General features: G+C 37.2%; 1 protein-coding gene across 2 annotated transcripts; it reads left to right on the top strand.

Moving 5' to 3' along the window:
- The first annotated feature begins 269 nt into the window (after positions 1-269).
- Positions 270-7,799, top strand: LOC104596509 (putative linoleate 9S-lipoxygenase 5). 2 transcript variants are annotated; one of them, XM_010257703.3, is made up of 10 exons: positions 270-600; positions 3,953-4,242; positions 4,367-4,607; positions 4,733-5,071; positions 5,201-5,286; positions 5,394-5,504; positions 5,612-5,916; positions 6,013-6,276; positions 6,372-7,163; positions 7,277-7,666. In XM_010257703.3, exons 1-9 carry the CDS (start codon positions 381-383, stop codon positions 7,138-7,140), a joined length of 2,625 nt encoding a protein of 874 aa, XP_010256005.1. In that variant the 5' UTR covers positions 270-380; the 3' UTR covers positions 7,141-7,163; positions 7,277-7,666. The 2 variants fall into 2 exon arrangements, with proteins under 2 accessions (XP_010256005.1, XP_010256003.1); XM_010257701.3 differs by having other exon boundaries at positions 6,372-7,799.
- Positions 7,800-13,710: the final 5,911 nt, after the last annotated feature.

The raw sequence follows: 13,710 nt of genomic DNA, 5'->3' as shown, positions 1-13,710 counted from the left end.
AAGCAATAAATATTGAGAAACAAGGACCGAAGGACAACTGCATGCCAAGATAAAATAAATCGCTTTCCAAATATCAAATCAGAGCGGATGAGCTGCACTACGCGTACATTATATACCACTGTTCCGAGCAGTAGATATATATATATACTTTTTTGTTGGCAGGGAGGCAGTAGAAAATTAAGGATGAGACAGTGAAGACAGACGAGATCGATAAAATTTCACTGCTGATGAATCTTTCTTTGCTTATAAATATGACCAACAAACTGGACATACTGTTTTACCACAATCTTTTTTAAATTTCTTCTTCTCTACTATCTCCTAATCGCTTCCTCTACTTTCCTTGTTCGGTTTCCTTTGCTTATTCGATAGGAATTGAAGGGATGATTCACAAGATTGTAGACACGATTGCAGGGAAGGAAACCCAAACCAAGTTGAATGATGAGATGGGCGGGAAGACGAAGATCAGAGGAACGGTTGTGTTGATGAAGAAGAACTTGCTGGATTTCAATGACCTCCACGCTTCGGTCCTCGATCGGTTTGATGAGTTACTTGGCGAAGGAGTTGCATTGCAGCTCATTAGTTCTGTTAATGCAGACCCAGGTAAGACTTTGAGGCTTGACCCTGCTTTTTCTTCCTTGATTCCCAGTTGGTTGGTTTCCATATTCTCTTGTGAGTTGTTTCCACTTGCTCTGGGTAACCCAATCAGCTTAGTAGAGGATTCTGATAAGTTTGTTGAGTTGCATAACTAGAGAAGAAATGAGATACTGACTTGAGGAGTTGGGAATTGAAACCTGCATTCTGTTAAATTAATATAACCTTTAATTTGTTGTTTTTGTGCTTACTTGATTCTGTGTGCTTCTTACATAAAAATAATTATCAGAACTTATCTTTTGATTTTTCTTCTTTATTTTAGTTTAAGTGCATCATCATTGGACATTCTCTTGTGATTTTCTTTGCCTTTTCTTCCTTCTCTGTTTTCTGTTGAGGAGCTAGTGAGAGACTGAAGGAAATTATAAGAGAAGGGTAACTAGAAATAAAAAAAAAGGAAAAGTCATTTTATATGGGTCGAAGATCATGATTTTAGCAAGCAGTTGGACAGGTGGGTGGCCTGCTAGAGTAATATCCATGATGCAAACCTTTAATGGATTCAGGGGCTGATAAGATCACCTTAGAACTCAGTGAGAACAGATGATGGGAAATGGGCTGCCAATCCAATTAAATTTCCCACAAACAGAACCTTCCATCATGGGCTTGGGAATTTGGTAGAAGGGAAGCAGAAACAGTACTCTTCTGGTGTTATATAAATATTTGTTGCTTAAAGGTTTTGGCCTTTTAGTTTTGGGTGTAGTAGTAGAGTCTGGGGTACCTGAGAAAATGAAACTTGTGATGCAAAAACTAGTCAACGAGCTGTGACAAGGAGACTCAAATGGCCAATCAATAACAACCAAACTTAGTTTGGATTGGACCTTCTAATTTTGACTTGATTTTAATTTTTAAGCACTCTATGTTGAGTAATTTACACTCCTCTGTAACGCTCCAAGCAACAAACATTGTTTGATAGATTTCAAGCAACAAACATGTCACGTGCATAAATCCATTCATAGAGGATGGACGGAAGGAACCATGCCTTGTTAATTAAGCAATCCACGACAACCCCATCTCTCTCTCTCTCTCTCTCTCTCTCTCTCTCTCTCTCTAACATTGCCAAAAGATGTATTGGGTGGTGTATACTAGATAAATTATTAAATTATCAAAATATGTTTGTTTGGTTCGTGACTTGGTGTTGGGAGAGATCGCTAAGGAATCTGGCGTACACTTCACGGGGGAGATCATTGTTTTTAATCTGTCAAAACTCAAATGCCGTTTGGAGAAAAGGGTCGCCTCCTGGATCCCACGAGTCAAAGTTAGGTCCAGTCCACTACCATTTAAGCAACCTTGGCTAAAACTTGAACCTCTGTCCCCGATGGCTGCTGGGTTTCCATTGCCCTCGCTTGGTTAAGTCTGATATGTTCCTGTTTTGTTAGGTCTATTGGTGTTTCTAGTCCTGAATTTTCTTCCTTCTCTGTATCACGTTTTGACTCTGTTTCTGAGTCTGGTTTAAGGGGATGAGTTTCTTTCTTACCTTACCCCAAAAAAAGAGCAACCTTCTAATATTTGAAGATGATGGACAGATGAACAAATTTCGATGCACAATAAACTTTCATTTATTGACAACCTATTTAAATAAAATTAGCAACCATTCTCTGAATCCCATAATATTGTTAGGTTACATGTCAGTTTTGGCCCATAAAAGTTTCTACTCTTGTTCTGTGCTTTTCCCGGGTATCATCATTCATCAACATGTAACATGTACATGGGGTTCCAAATTTTCTGATTCTTTTGACTGTGTTTGGTTAGTGTAAATGGGCCGAGTGTGTTCTGATTTACTTTTGTTTCAGAGTTTTTAATTACCTCAAATAGGAATTAAAATGGTACCATCCCCCATCCCACCATTATATTACTTTTTTTGGTAGAAGAGAGGAAAGGAGGGTTATCTGTATATCAATTATCAGTGTGGTAGGACTGTAGGAGGCAACATAAATGTAATCCTACATTACATAAGAGAGAATTGTGGTAGGTGTAAGTGTAAGGTGGTACGTGAAAAATTTACATTGTTAACTTGTGCAATTGAGATAAAAAGTAAAAATTTCGTATAAGGTTGACTTAATGCAAATCATAATTACAATCGTCATATATGGGGATATATCAAACATAGTATTATATATTGGTTAGGGGTGCTCTTAAAAAACCCAAAAAATGGAATCTAAAAATGTGATTAATCAAACTGAACAAAAAAATATGGTTAATCAAATCGACCAATTTGGTATTTCTGAAAAATAAAGGACCAGTGCGGTTTTTGGTTAATTAAAAAAACACACACACACAAGGGAGATATGGGGAAGGATTTCACACTATTCCATTCTATTGCAAGAGGAAGGAGGGGCAATTCCAATAGTTTGAAATATTTTATTGACTCCCTGGCAATTAATCAGGGGCAATTTCATATTTTTATTGGTTTTTTCGTCTGAATCATTGATGAAAGGGAGATTTTTGTCGAGATCTTTAAAAGTTTAGGGAAGATTTTTGCTAAAATAAAACTATAGAAGAGGTTTTAATGATTGTCAGAAACTTTAAGGAAGGTTTTTGGGAAAATTTCCGATTAATGATTGTCAGAAACTTTAAAAGTTAGGGTGGTTGGGGGTATTTCAAGGAATGTGTCATAAAAAATTTTAGGGAAAATTCCCGATTGGTATCTTGTACTTTGGGCCTAGTGCCACTTTGGTCCTCGGACTTTAAAATTCGACAATTCAATACCCAAACTTTTAAAACGTGACAATCCAGTACCTACATTAACTAGCTGTTAACAAGTCTTTAAGTGGCATTTGAAAAAGGCATAAATGCCTTTCAAGTGTTATTTAGTTTTCTTTGTCAACCATCTAAATCCTTGTCTTTTCCATTCAAAAAAGTTGGAATCATGTTTGAGTGAGCCAACTTTCTTGAATAGAAGAGGCAAGGATTTAAGATTATAATTTTTTTGTCAATTCTTGTTTGGTTGATAAAAAAAAATTAGATGACAATCAAAGGCATTTATGTATTTGTCAAATACCAATTAACATCTGATTAACAACCTGTTAACAATAGGTACCAGATTGTATTATTTTGAAAATTGAGATATTGATTTGTTGCATTTAAAGTTGGAGAACCAAAGGAAGTTTTCCTTATATTGATTTTAAAGTGACGATTGAACGTGCTTATACGTCGTGCCTTCCTGATCCGAACTCATAATCAACGATTCAACGTGAACGTTGGACTTTTGTGATGCGTCTCACGAACTACGATTTACAAATCACATTGAAATTTGAGGTGATTCCAAAGCAAACGTATTTATTTTGTTTTGTGGGCATTTGTGCAGTCAATGGGATGCGAGGCAAGGTTGGAAAGGCTGCTTATTTGGAAGAGTGGATTACAACCGTGACACCGTTGACGGCCGGTGCATCGTCATTCAAGGTCACCTTTGATTGGGACGCTGATATCGGAGTTCCGGGAGCTTTCATTATTAAGAACTTTCATCACAGTGAGTTCTTCCTCAAGACTGTCACGCTCGAAGACGTTCCAGGAGTGGGTCGCCTCCACTTCCTCTGTAATTCTTGGATTTACCCGGCTAAGCGCTACAAAAATGATCGGGTTTTCTTCACCAACCAGGTACGTGCAATATAATTACAGGTGAGAGAGAGAGAGAGAGAGAGAGGGAGTAAAAAGTTCACCAACTTTCAAATTTTCTCAACTTTTTCTTGAAGGTATTTTAAGTAACGTGGTTTTGTTACAGAGCTACCTACCAGCTAAAACGCCAGAACCCTTGCGCAAGTACAGGGAGGAAGAGCTTGTTAATCTTAGAGGAGATGGAACCGAAGAGCTCCAGGAATGGGACCGAGTCTATGATTATGCTTACTACAATGACTTAGGTGATCCTGACAAGGGTCCTGAATACGCCCGTCCCATCCTTGGAGGTTCCACAGAGTACCCATATCCTCGTAGGGGAAGAACTGGCCGGAAACCCACCATGACAGGTTTGCTTCTTCTCTGGAATCTCAGTTCGATGGCATCTTCACTCTTCAGCATTGGTACATTGTTTTTGTTGTTAAACTTAAACCTAATTAGCATCTTAATTCAACGCTACCCATATTGGTCGTAGATCCTAACTCAGAAAGCAGATTGCCGCCACTTCCCAGTCTGGACATTTACGTCCCCAGAGATGAACGGTTTGGTCACCTGAAGATGTCGGATTTCCTTGCATATGCGCTGAAATCCCTGGTTCAATTCTTGCTCCCGGAGCTGAAAGCTTTATGTGACAAAACCCCTAACGAGTTCGACACTTTTCAAGATGTGTTTAATCTCTATGAAGGAGGAACCCAGCTACCCAGTGGTGCATTTGATCGTCTCAAGGACGCAATCCCCTTCGAGATGCTCAAAGAACTTTTCCGGACCGACGGTGAACAGCTCCTCAAATTCCCTTTGCCTCAAGTTATCCAACGTATGCATCTAAGTTAACATTCACCACCAACTTTCTTTTTCTTTTCTCTGATTTGAGTAATTAATTAGCACACTAAGGGAGAAAATTAAGAATATGGTCCTTGAGATTGTTTTCATGACATAACTGCAGACGATAAGTTTGCTTGGAGGACAGACGAAGAATTTGCAAGAGAAATGCTCGCTGGAGTGAACCCAATTTGCATCTGCGGTCTTCAAGTAAATTTAACCACATATTCTAATATTGCTTTTGCTGCTTTAATCCCGGCATCTGCTCATGAATTTTCATTTCTTCGATCAGTAATTGACAAGAGACTTACGCGCAGGAGTTTCCACCGGCAAGCAAGCTTGATCCTAAATTATACGGCAACCAGACTAGTTCGATAACCAGAGAACATATAGAGAATAACCTGAATGGGCTGCTATCAGTCGACGAGGTATGCATTATATTCATATATTAACATATTTCATAGTCAAAGTGATAATTTCTGCTTAGAGGTGCAGGTGCTTGATGGAAGATATAACAATGCTCTGTTTTGTGTAGGCTATTAGGAAGAAGAAGCTATTCATATTGGATTATCACGATGCATTGATTCCTTACCTGGAGAGGATTAATTCGACTATCACAAAAACCTATGCATCCAGAACAATCCTCTTCCTGAAAGATGATGGGACCTTGAAGCCGTTGGCTATTGAGTTGAGCTTACCACACCCACAAGGAGTGCAACATGGTTCAGTTAGTAAGGTCTTCACTCCATCCGAACATGGCGTCGAGGGTTCAATTTGGCAGCTGGCTAAAGCTTATGTTGCTGTTAATGACTCCGGCTATCATCAGCTCATCAGCCACTGGTATGATCCCGTACGTGATACAATTCTGTAATTTGGTGGGAAATGCCAGTCAGAATTCGGAATGGATTTCTTCAACTGTCATGCTTCTGTTTGCAGGTTGAACACTCACGCGACCATTGAGCCATTTGTGATTGCAACAAATAGACAGTTGAGCGTGCTACATCCGATCCATAAGCTCTTGCATCCTCATTTCCGGGACACACTGAACATAAATGCCTTGGCCCGGCAGATTCTCATCAATGCTGGTGGAGTGCTTGAAAAGACTGTGTTTCCGGCAAAATTTGCCATGGAAATGTCTTCCGTGCTCTACAAGAGCTGGGTCTTCACGGATCTGGCACTCCCAGTAGATCTCATCAACAGGTAAAAGTACAGAGGCTAGAAAGAACATTAGACAGTACTGAACTTTTGGGTCTTCACTGAATGACAATTCTCTCAGATCATTTTGCTCTGTACAGGGGTATAGCAATTCCAGACAGCAACAGCCCCCATGGCCTCCGCCTTCTCATTGAAGATTATCCCTATGCCGTTGATGGACTCGAAATATGGTCCGCCATTGAAAGATGGGTCCATGACTACTGTTCTTACTATTACCCGAACGATGACTTGATCCAGGGTGACTCTGAACTCCAATGCTGGTGGACTGAGCTCCGCAATGTGGGGCATGGCGACAAGAAGGACGAGCCATGGTGGCCCAAGATGCAAACGCTTTCGGACTTGACCCAAACATGCACAATCATCATATGGGTAGCCTCAGCCTTCCATGCGGCAGTGAATTTCGGACAGTATCCTTATGCAGGCTACCTCCCCAACCGTCCGACTATAAGTCGTCGGTTCATGCCTGAGCCAGGGACTCCTGATTATGCTGAGCTTGAGTCAAACCCTGATAAGGTCTACCTGAAAACAATTACAGCCCAGCTCCAAACCCTCCTTGGTGTGTCCCTCATAGAGATATTATCCAGGCATTCCTCTGATGAGGTCTATCTAGGCCAAAGAGAGAGTCCTGAGTGGACATCAGATGCAGCAGCACTGGAAGCATTTGAGAGATTTGGAAAGAAACTTGTGGAGATCGAGAACAGAATCATAGAGATGAACAATGACAAACGGTGGAAAAACCGAGTAGGGCCTGTCAAAGTGCCATACATGCTGCTGTATCCTGACACCTCAAACTATACCGGTGTTGGGGGGCTGACTGGTAGGGGAGTCCCCAACAGCATCTCAATCTAAACCATCCTACTTCTGGACAAAGTGTAAGTTTTCAGCTATATAATCCAAAATTATATTGTTCTACCTACAAATTAATAGGTATATATATATATTCTGCAAGGCTTTGCTGGTTACGAGCAGTAAGTTTGGGATGCAGGAGAGGAGAGAAAGAAAATCGTAACTTAGAAGACCGCAGGACTTCTGCAGGCAAGTTCCTGTTAACATCACCAAAGATAAACCCATCTCAATTCCCTTAATAACAATCATCCATACAGTCTCTCTGTTGCTTTCTCATGCGTCTGGTCAAACAGGTGGAGCCATCTTGTGCTTGTTTGGATTGCTTTAGTGGGTACATGAAATGTACTATATATGGATGTATAAGCCTTTCGTTACAAGGGATTCACTAATCCACAGTACAACATACAGTATTAAGAAGCTCTTTTACTTTCAGCCCATTCAGTATAATATACCTAGTTTGGAAGGTAGAAGGCAAAACCTTGTATTTTGTATTATTTTATATGTATTTATATTTTATATTATTTTATATGTATTTGTACTCCTTTCAAACTGAGCATAAGGCTGCATTTGAAAATGATGTAAATGGAGTGTAAATCCTGGTTTAGGGTAAATTTGCACTCTGGTTCACAATTGCCTGTGTTTGGCAACATTATTTATGCATTGACAAATGACAGACTAATACATATTTACATTGATAATAAGATGTAAAAGTATATGGATAAAAAAGAAGTAAATTTGCATTCAAGTGGGCTTTTGATAAAAAAAAAAAACATATGCTTTATTGGAATTCATGTTTACATCCATTATAGCTAAAAAGTCTGTTTGGTAAGAAAATAAATTTGTCAGTGCAAAACTAACCCAATTTTACAATTTATATGAACCGTTTTACACTCTACATATTTCCATTCACAGTTATTTGCATTGTTTCCAAATGCAGCCTAAGCAATTTGCTGACTTCGTGGTGGTCTCACATTCCTAAGATTTCAATATCTAAATCAAAATTTAAAAAACCAATCCGAAAATGGAACCGTGGCCACCAGTTTTGGGGTTGAACAGTTTGACCATTTGGTCCGAATGGTCAGCCTTTGACATTTTTAAAAATTAAAAAAAAAGACCCAAAAACTGTTATCTGGTTCAATGATTTAACGATTCAACCATCTGGGTCAGTAGTTCGCTAACTGATTCAATGGTTTTTTTGGAGAAATCGGGGATATGTAAAAAACAGAACCAGATAGGTGACCGGTTACTGAGTTGCACGGTTCAACCACTCAGATCAACGATAAATTTAAAACCATGGTCTAAATAACCTAGTTTTAAACTGGTCTATGCTCCCAGCAACCTCCTTCCAATCAGCAGCAGGGACAAGCGTGGAATAAAAGTTTGGATTATGCATGTTGTGACCTCAAAAAATGAACATAATTTGGAATTCAATTTTACCTACAGGGTGTTCTACAACATGGATTGTTTTTCTTATTGCCGGTTCTAAAAAAAAAGAAATATCAAAACCATCTGGTTTGAAAACAGATTGTTTCTCAAAACAAAAATACAAAACCATGTTTTTGATTGTGCGTTTATTTTCTGTTTTCAAAACTGAAACCAAAAACATGTTCTTGAATCTGGTTAATTTTTTGCTGATGTGGCAATTCCAAAAACAAATGATAACAAAAACTTTCATGTTGCAGAATGCCCCCTTAGCTAAAACTCCTATATTGGGTCCCGTGGTCGTAAAATCATTTGCATTTTCTTCTTTAGCTATTAATCGTTAACAAATTGTATTAATAAAATTGCCACAGCATAAAGAAGGGATATGGCAGCTAAATAGCTATGAATTGGTGATGAAATGGAAGGAAAAGATGTTGTAAATTAGGTCTAAAAGGAAGTAAGGCCACAATAACAAATAGTTCGGGCGGGCCAACATTAATCCAAGCCCAACCCAAGTTAAACTCATAGCCCAAAGAATGACCCATTCTTAGCCTTAGCTTTAAAGTTTAAATTGGGTAACCCAGCCTGAGAGAGACATGGTCTGGGCCATCTGGGCTTGAGGCTACTGAGGCCCAATGTACAGCTTTCATTATTTCCGCGATTCAATTTCTACACACAGTGAGGCAGCATAACTTAATAAACTGGCATAGACGGCGTGGGCAACTATCTTATGGGGGGTTGATTTGAATTCGTATTAGTAGTGGATGATGGAGAACCACCCTGTAACTTTTCAAAATAACCAATTCGTTTAGGTTCCATCGTTTTTGTCAATCCTTCAGCATTAGGAGCCGTTTTATATAGGGCTGTCAATGGGTTGGGTCTATCCGATAGATCTGGATCGTCCGAATCATATTTATCAGTTCTGGTTCTATGATTCATTCCGATGGATCGGTTTTAGTTTTATTTTATGTGTCCTGATTAATATCAGTTTAGGATCAGTTTTGACTGTCCCAAACCGACTAGACCTGAACCGATTATATATACATGTTTTAGAGTTATATGTATGCCTAAAATTGTAATTTTACTTTTAACACTTAAAACCCTTGAGCTCAAAACCTCTTGGCCTTTACCCTTTTGTTTTGCTTTTGTCGCTTGAGGCTTTATCTTCTAAAGTTCTATTTGTCACTTTCTCTTTCTCTGAGAAATTTTTTCATCACCGTCTCTACATCTCACCGATTCTCAGTCATCACTGTCTCCTACACACCAAGCTCTACCATGGACAAAGAAAAAGAGAAGATGGGGTAGAAGAAAAAAGCTTATCATAGTTTAAATGCCGCCCATGTCAACCTGGGACTGGGAGTACCAGATAAATGGATGGCTAGTAAGTGGGCTCTAGCTTAATTGCTGGATATTTCAATTTTTAAATAAGGAGGCAGTTATTTCAAGATCACTGGATGGATATATGTAGGTTTGCTGAATTTTTTTCCATTAGCTTCAATTTAATTGCTATTATTTTGTTTTTAGTAAGGTCAAAATGAAATTATATAGGATTATAGGCTGTTTACAGATTGACTTTTAGCAAGATTATGTAAATATAATAGGTTTTTTTTTTTTTGACAAATATCCTACTGATATTCTGATAACAAGTTATTGAAAAAAATGTTCTTTTCTTATCAAACTAGCATCAAGTAAGTGATTTTTTGTTGCTGTATTTATTAGTAATATTAATTAATTAATATAGAATATTTTATCAAAAGCTACAGGTTTTACCATCTTAAGTATGGGTTTTTATTTAATCGGATCCAAACCCGATTGTTCCGATTGGCCCATGAATTTGGTATTGGTTGTGAAATAATAAAACCGACCGGGTCTGGTTTGATTCCAGTACTGTGGTTTTAGCAATCAATTTGGAACGGTTCTACCCCATCCCAAACCAAACCCGAACTGTTGACAGTCCTAATTTTATAACTGCTGAAATGAACTTATTTTTCCCTAATGGCTGAAGCTGAAGTTGGATTGATTACTATATATGTATATCCTCGAAATCATTCAGCTCAACCACTTCATCTCTCATCAATGATCAAACGGCCCCTACTTCAAAGAAGCTGAACCAGCTGAAATGAATATTCAGTTTAGCCCTCCCAAATCCCAAAGCCAAAGGGCCCTACAGTATTGGATCGGTCAAAGATACATTCGAACTATCAAAACATTGGATGCTAACGTGTGGATTATCCCTTAATTATAAAACTGAATTCAATTAAAGTTTGCAAAGGCCCTACAAGGGTTTCTATTATTATGGTTTTTTATTTATCTTTTCTCATTGGAAACTTGAAATGGTAGGTGGGCTTTTTTGCATTTGGATTGGGAATTCAGTACTTATTAACACCTTTAATTGTCATAAATCCCATCTACAAAATAATGAGAGAAAGAAAGCATCTTTGAATTAATAATAAAACAAAAGAATCAATGGTTGTAATGTTGTTTACTTGTTAAATGCAAGTATGCCCTTGTCAATTCCCAAGATTGACGAGATCGAGATTGTTTGAGTGGATGACAATAACTACTTAAACAAACAAGTAGTAAGGTGGTAGGCTTAAGAAATATATCCTCCAATTTTGACCGGATGAAACTTTTTCGCTCTTCTCCTGTTCAAGGTTGAAAAAATGGAGGTGATATCACATCTTCAACAGTCCATTAAGAGAATTCTGTTATTGATTTAGCGAGTGCCTCCTTCCTATTGGCCTCTATATAAAAACACCTTTTATGATTTATCTATAAAGTTGCTAGCTGCTTCTAGTTTAATTCCTTCAATAGCATGAAACTTAATTTGATAGACATACAAGAATAATGTACAATATATTTCTCTCAGAAGATAGAACTACAAATAACGATGCAACCAGACCGGGTTAGCTCAGGTTGATCGGTCGACCTTTTACCCGATATATATGGTCAAGAAATTAATCAAGTTTGATAGGTTTTGGGTCCTCTTCGAAAGCAAACATGGGACTGAAGCTTTGGATAAGCTACTAGAAGAAGCTTCGTAGCAAAGCTCAGTTTGGGAAGAGGACAAAATATGTACAATGTAAAATAAAATTCATACTTACTCTCTAATAATATTATTTTTTAAAATAACTTATTTTTTCTCTATTAAATCTCAACAGTCAATGTTTATAACATCTTTCCTCCCACTTAAATTTCTTCCCTCTTAAATATTTTTAATTTAGGGGTACTCAAAAAAAACTGAAAAACAGAAATATGCGGTTGACTGAACCAAACAGTTCAGTTTTGATTAACATAAAAAACAGTGGTTAACCAAACTTACTTGTGTATTATATATATGCATTATATATATATATAATAATATATATTATTTAATTTTTATAATATAATATATTAAATATATTTATATATTTATTTAAAATATACTATAAATATCTGAAAACCAAACAACTGAACCAGTCAACTGGTGGTATTGGTTTGGAAAATTGCAAAAACCAGTGATACCAATTCGCTTTCAAAAATATGCTCAAGGTTTGATTGTTTGAACTTGAGCACCCTTACTTTAAACCCTTTTGAGTATCTTTAATTAGGGGTGAGTATTATTTGGTTAAAACAGAAAAATTGAATTGAAAATTTTGATTCCGGTTTTTTCAGTTTGATTTTTTCTGGTTTTGGTTTATTTAATTTGATTAATTAAGGTTTTTTAAAAAATATTCAGTTTGGGTTTCAATTTTCAGAATTAGAAATTTGGTTGGCTGAAAAAAAAATCGAATTTCATTATATAATGTTTATAATGAAACTCGCTTTTTATATATATATATATATAAAATATTATGTACATTAATAAAATCTGTTTTTTATCAAAATAACAAAAATTGAATTGAAAATTTTGGCTGTAATTATTTTGTTTTTCCTATAATTCGGTTTCCTTTTGGTTTTCATTTTTTAATTTTGGTTTTTAAAATTTCGATTTATTCAATTTGGTTTTTAACTAAATAAATGGAATGCTCATCCGATGAATCAAAGGTATATATTAATGGGGAAATGACTATGATCCCCCCTTAACAAAAATAAAATCCTCCCACGCCTTTACCATTAAAACCAGCACGGTGAAACCCAGCCTTTACCATTGAACCCCCTACCCGTCAAACATGACATATGTCATACCGTTCAACTTTTTTTTTTCCTTACAAAAATACTTATAAAACCCATACTCCTCTACCGTACTCAATTCAGTAGTTGAGGTTTCTCGTTTATACTATTCAAAAGCGTGATTTTCACTTGAACTAATATAACTGTTGAGATTTTGAACCTGCAAAAGTTGCTTCTTTTTTCTCGAACAAATCAATTGCTAAATGGCATTACCGGTCTAAGATGATAACCAGTTCCATACGGCTCTGGCGATGAAAGATGAGGCTCTGGTGATAAAACGGTTTTGAGAAATTTCAAAACGGAGAAGCTCTAGTATGGGTTTTATAGGTATTTTTGTAAAAAAAAGAAGAAAAAAGTTGAACGAATATGACATATGTCATGTTTGCTGGGTAGGGGGGTTCAGTAGTATTTTGATTTTAACACTTGGTTTCAACGTGCTGGTTTTAATGGTAAAGGCGTGGGGGGATTTTCTTCTTCTGAAGGGGGGCTCATAGTCATTTATGGATGGATTAGATTATGTTAAAGAGCCAAGCCCAAGACCAAACCTAAACATAGTGGCTGTGTCGTGTGTTTGAATGAAACAACAGATATCGTCTCCTACATTACATCCTCTGTTAACTGGGTTGGCTCCTAGGGATTTTATTTAATACTGAAGCCGACTTGTTAGTTAAAACGGGCTTACTTAGAACTGACTTGTACAACTCTCGAGACCCTGATTTCTATGGGCTTTATTACTTGTAACACTGCATTTCTTCTCTCTTTTGATTTCTTAATATAACATCTTGTTATCCTCTTCGAAAGAAGACCAAACCTTTCATTTTGAGGCAAATGGGTTTGGTAGTTCAGCACTTCAGAGTTCAAAACGATTTCCATGCTTGCTTCCTGAAATCCAGAGATTTCCACATGTAAAATGAGTTAAATAAAATATATTTAAAAAACACTGCCATGTTCATTGCACCACCTCCCGGAAATCGGTTCAACAGAAACCTCGTCACCTCC

The sequence above is a fragment of the Nelumbo nucifera genome, chromosome 1 (genome assembly GCF_055504915.1).
Source record: "Nelumbo nucifera cultivar China Antique chromosome 1, China Antique-T2T, whole genome shotgun sequence".
NCBI lineage: Eukaryota > Viridiplantae > Streptophyta > Magnoliopsida > Proteales > Nelumbonaceae > Nelumbo > Nelumbo nucifera.
Note: the sequence above shows the minus strand (reverse complement) of the source record. Positions and strands in the feature narration are given on the sequence as shown.

Coding starts and splice junctions, on each gene's coding strand:
- LOC104596509 (XM_010257701.3), top strand. CDS start 381: ATGATTCACAAGATTGTAGACACGATTGCAGGGAAGGAAACCCAAACC. Junction 4,608..4,732: donor CCGGAAACCCACCATGACAG/GTTTGCTTCTTC, acceptor TATTGGTCGTAG/ATCCTAACTCAGAAAGCAGA. Junction 6,277..6,371: donor CCAGTAGATCTCATCAACAG/GTAAAAGTACAG, acceptor TGCTCTGTACAG/GGGTATAGCAATTCCAGACA.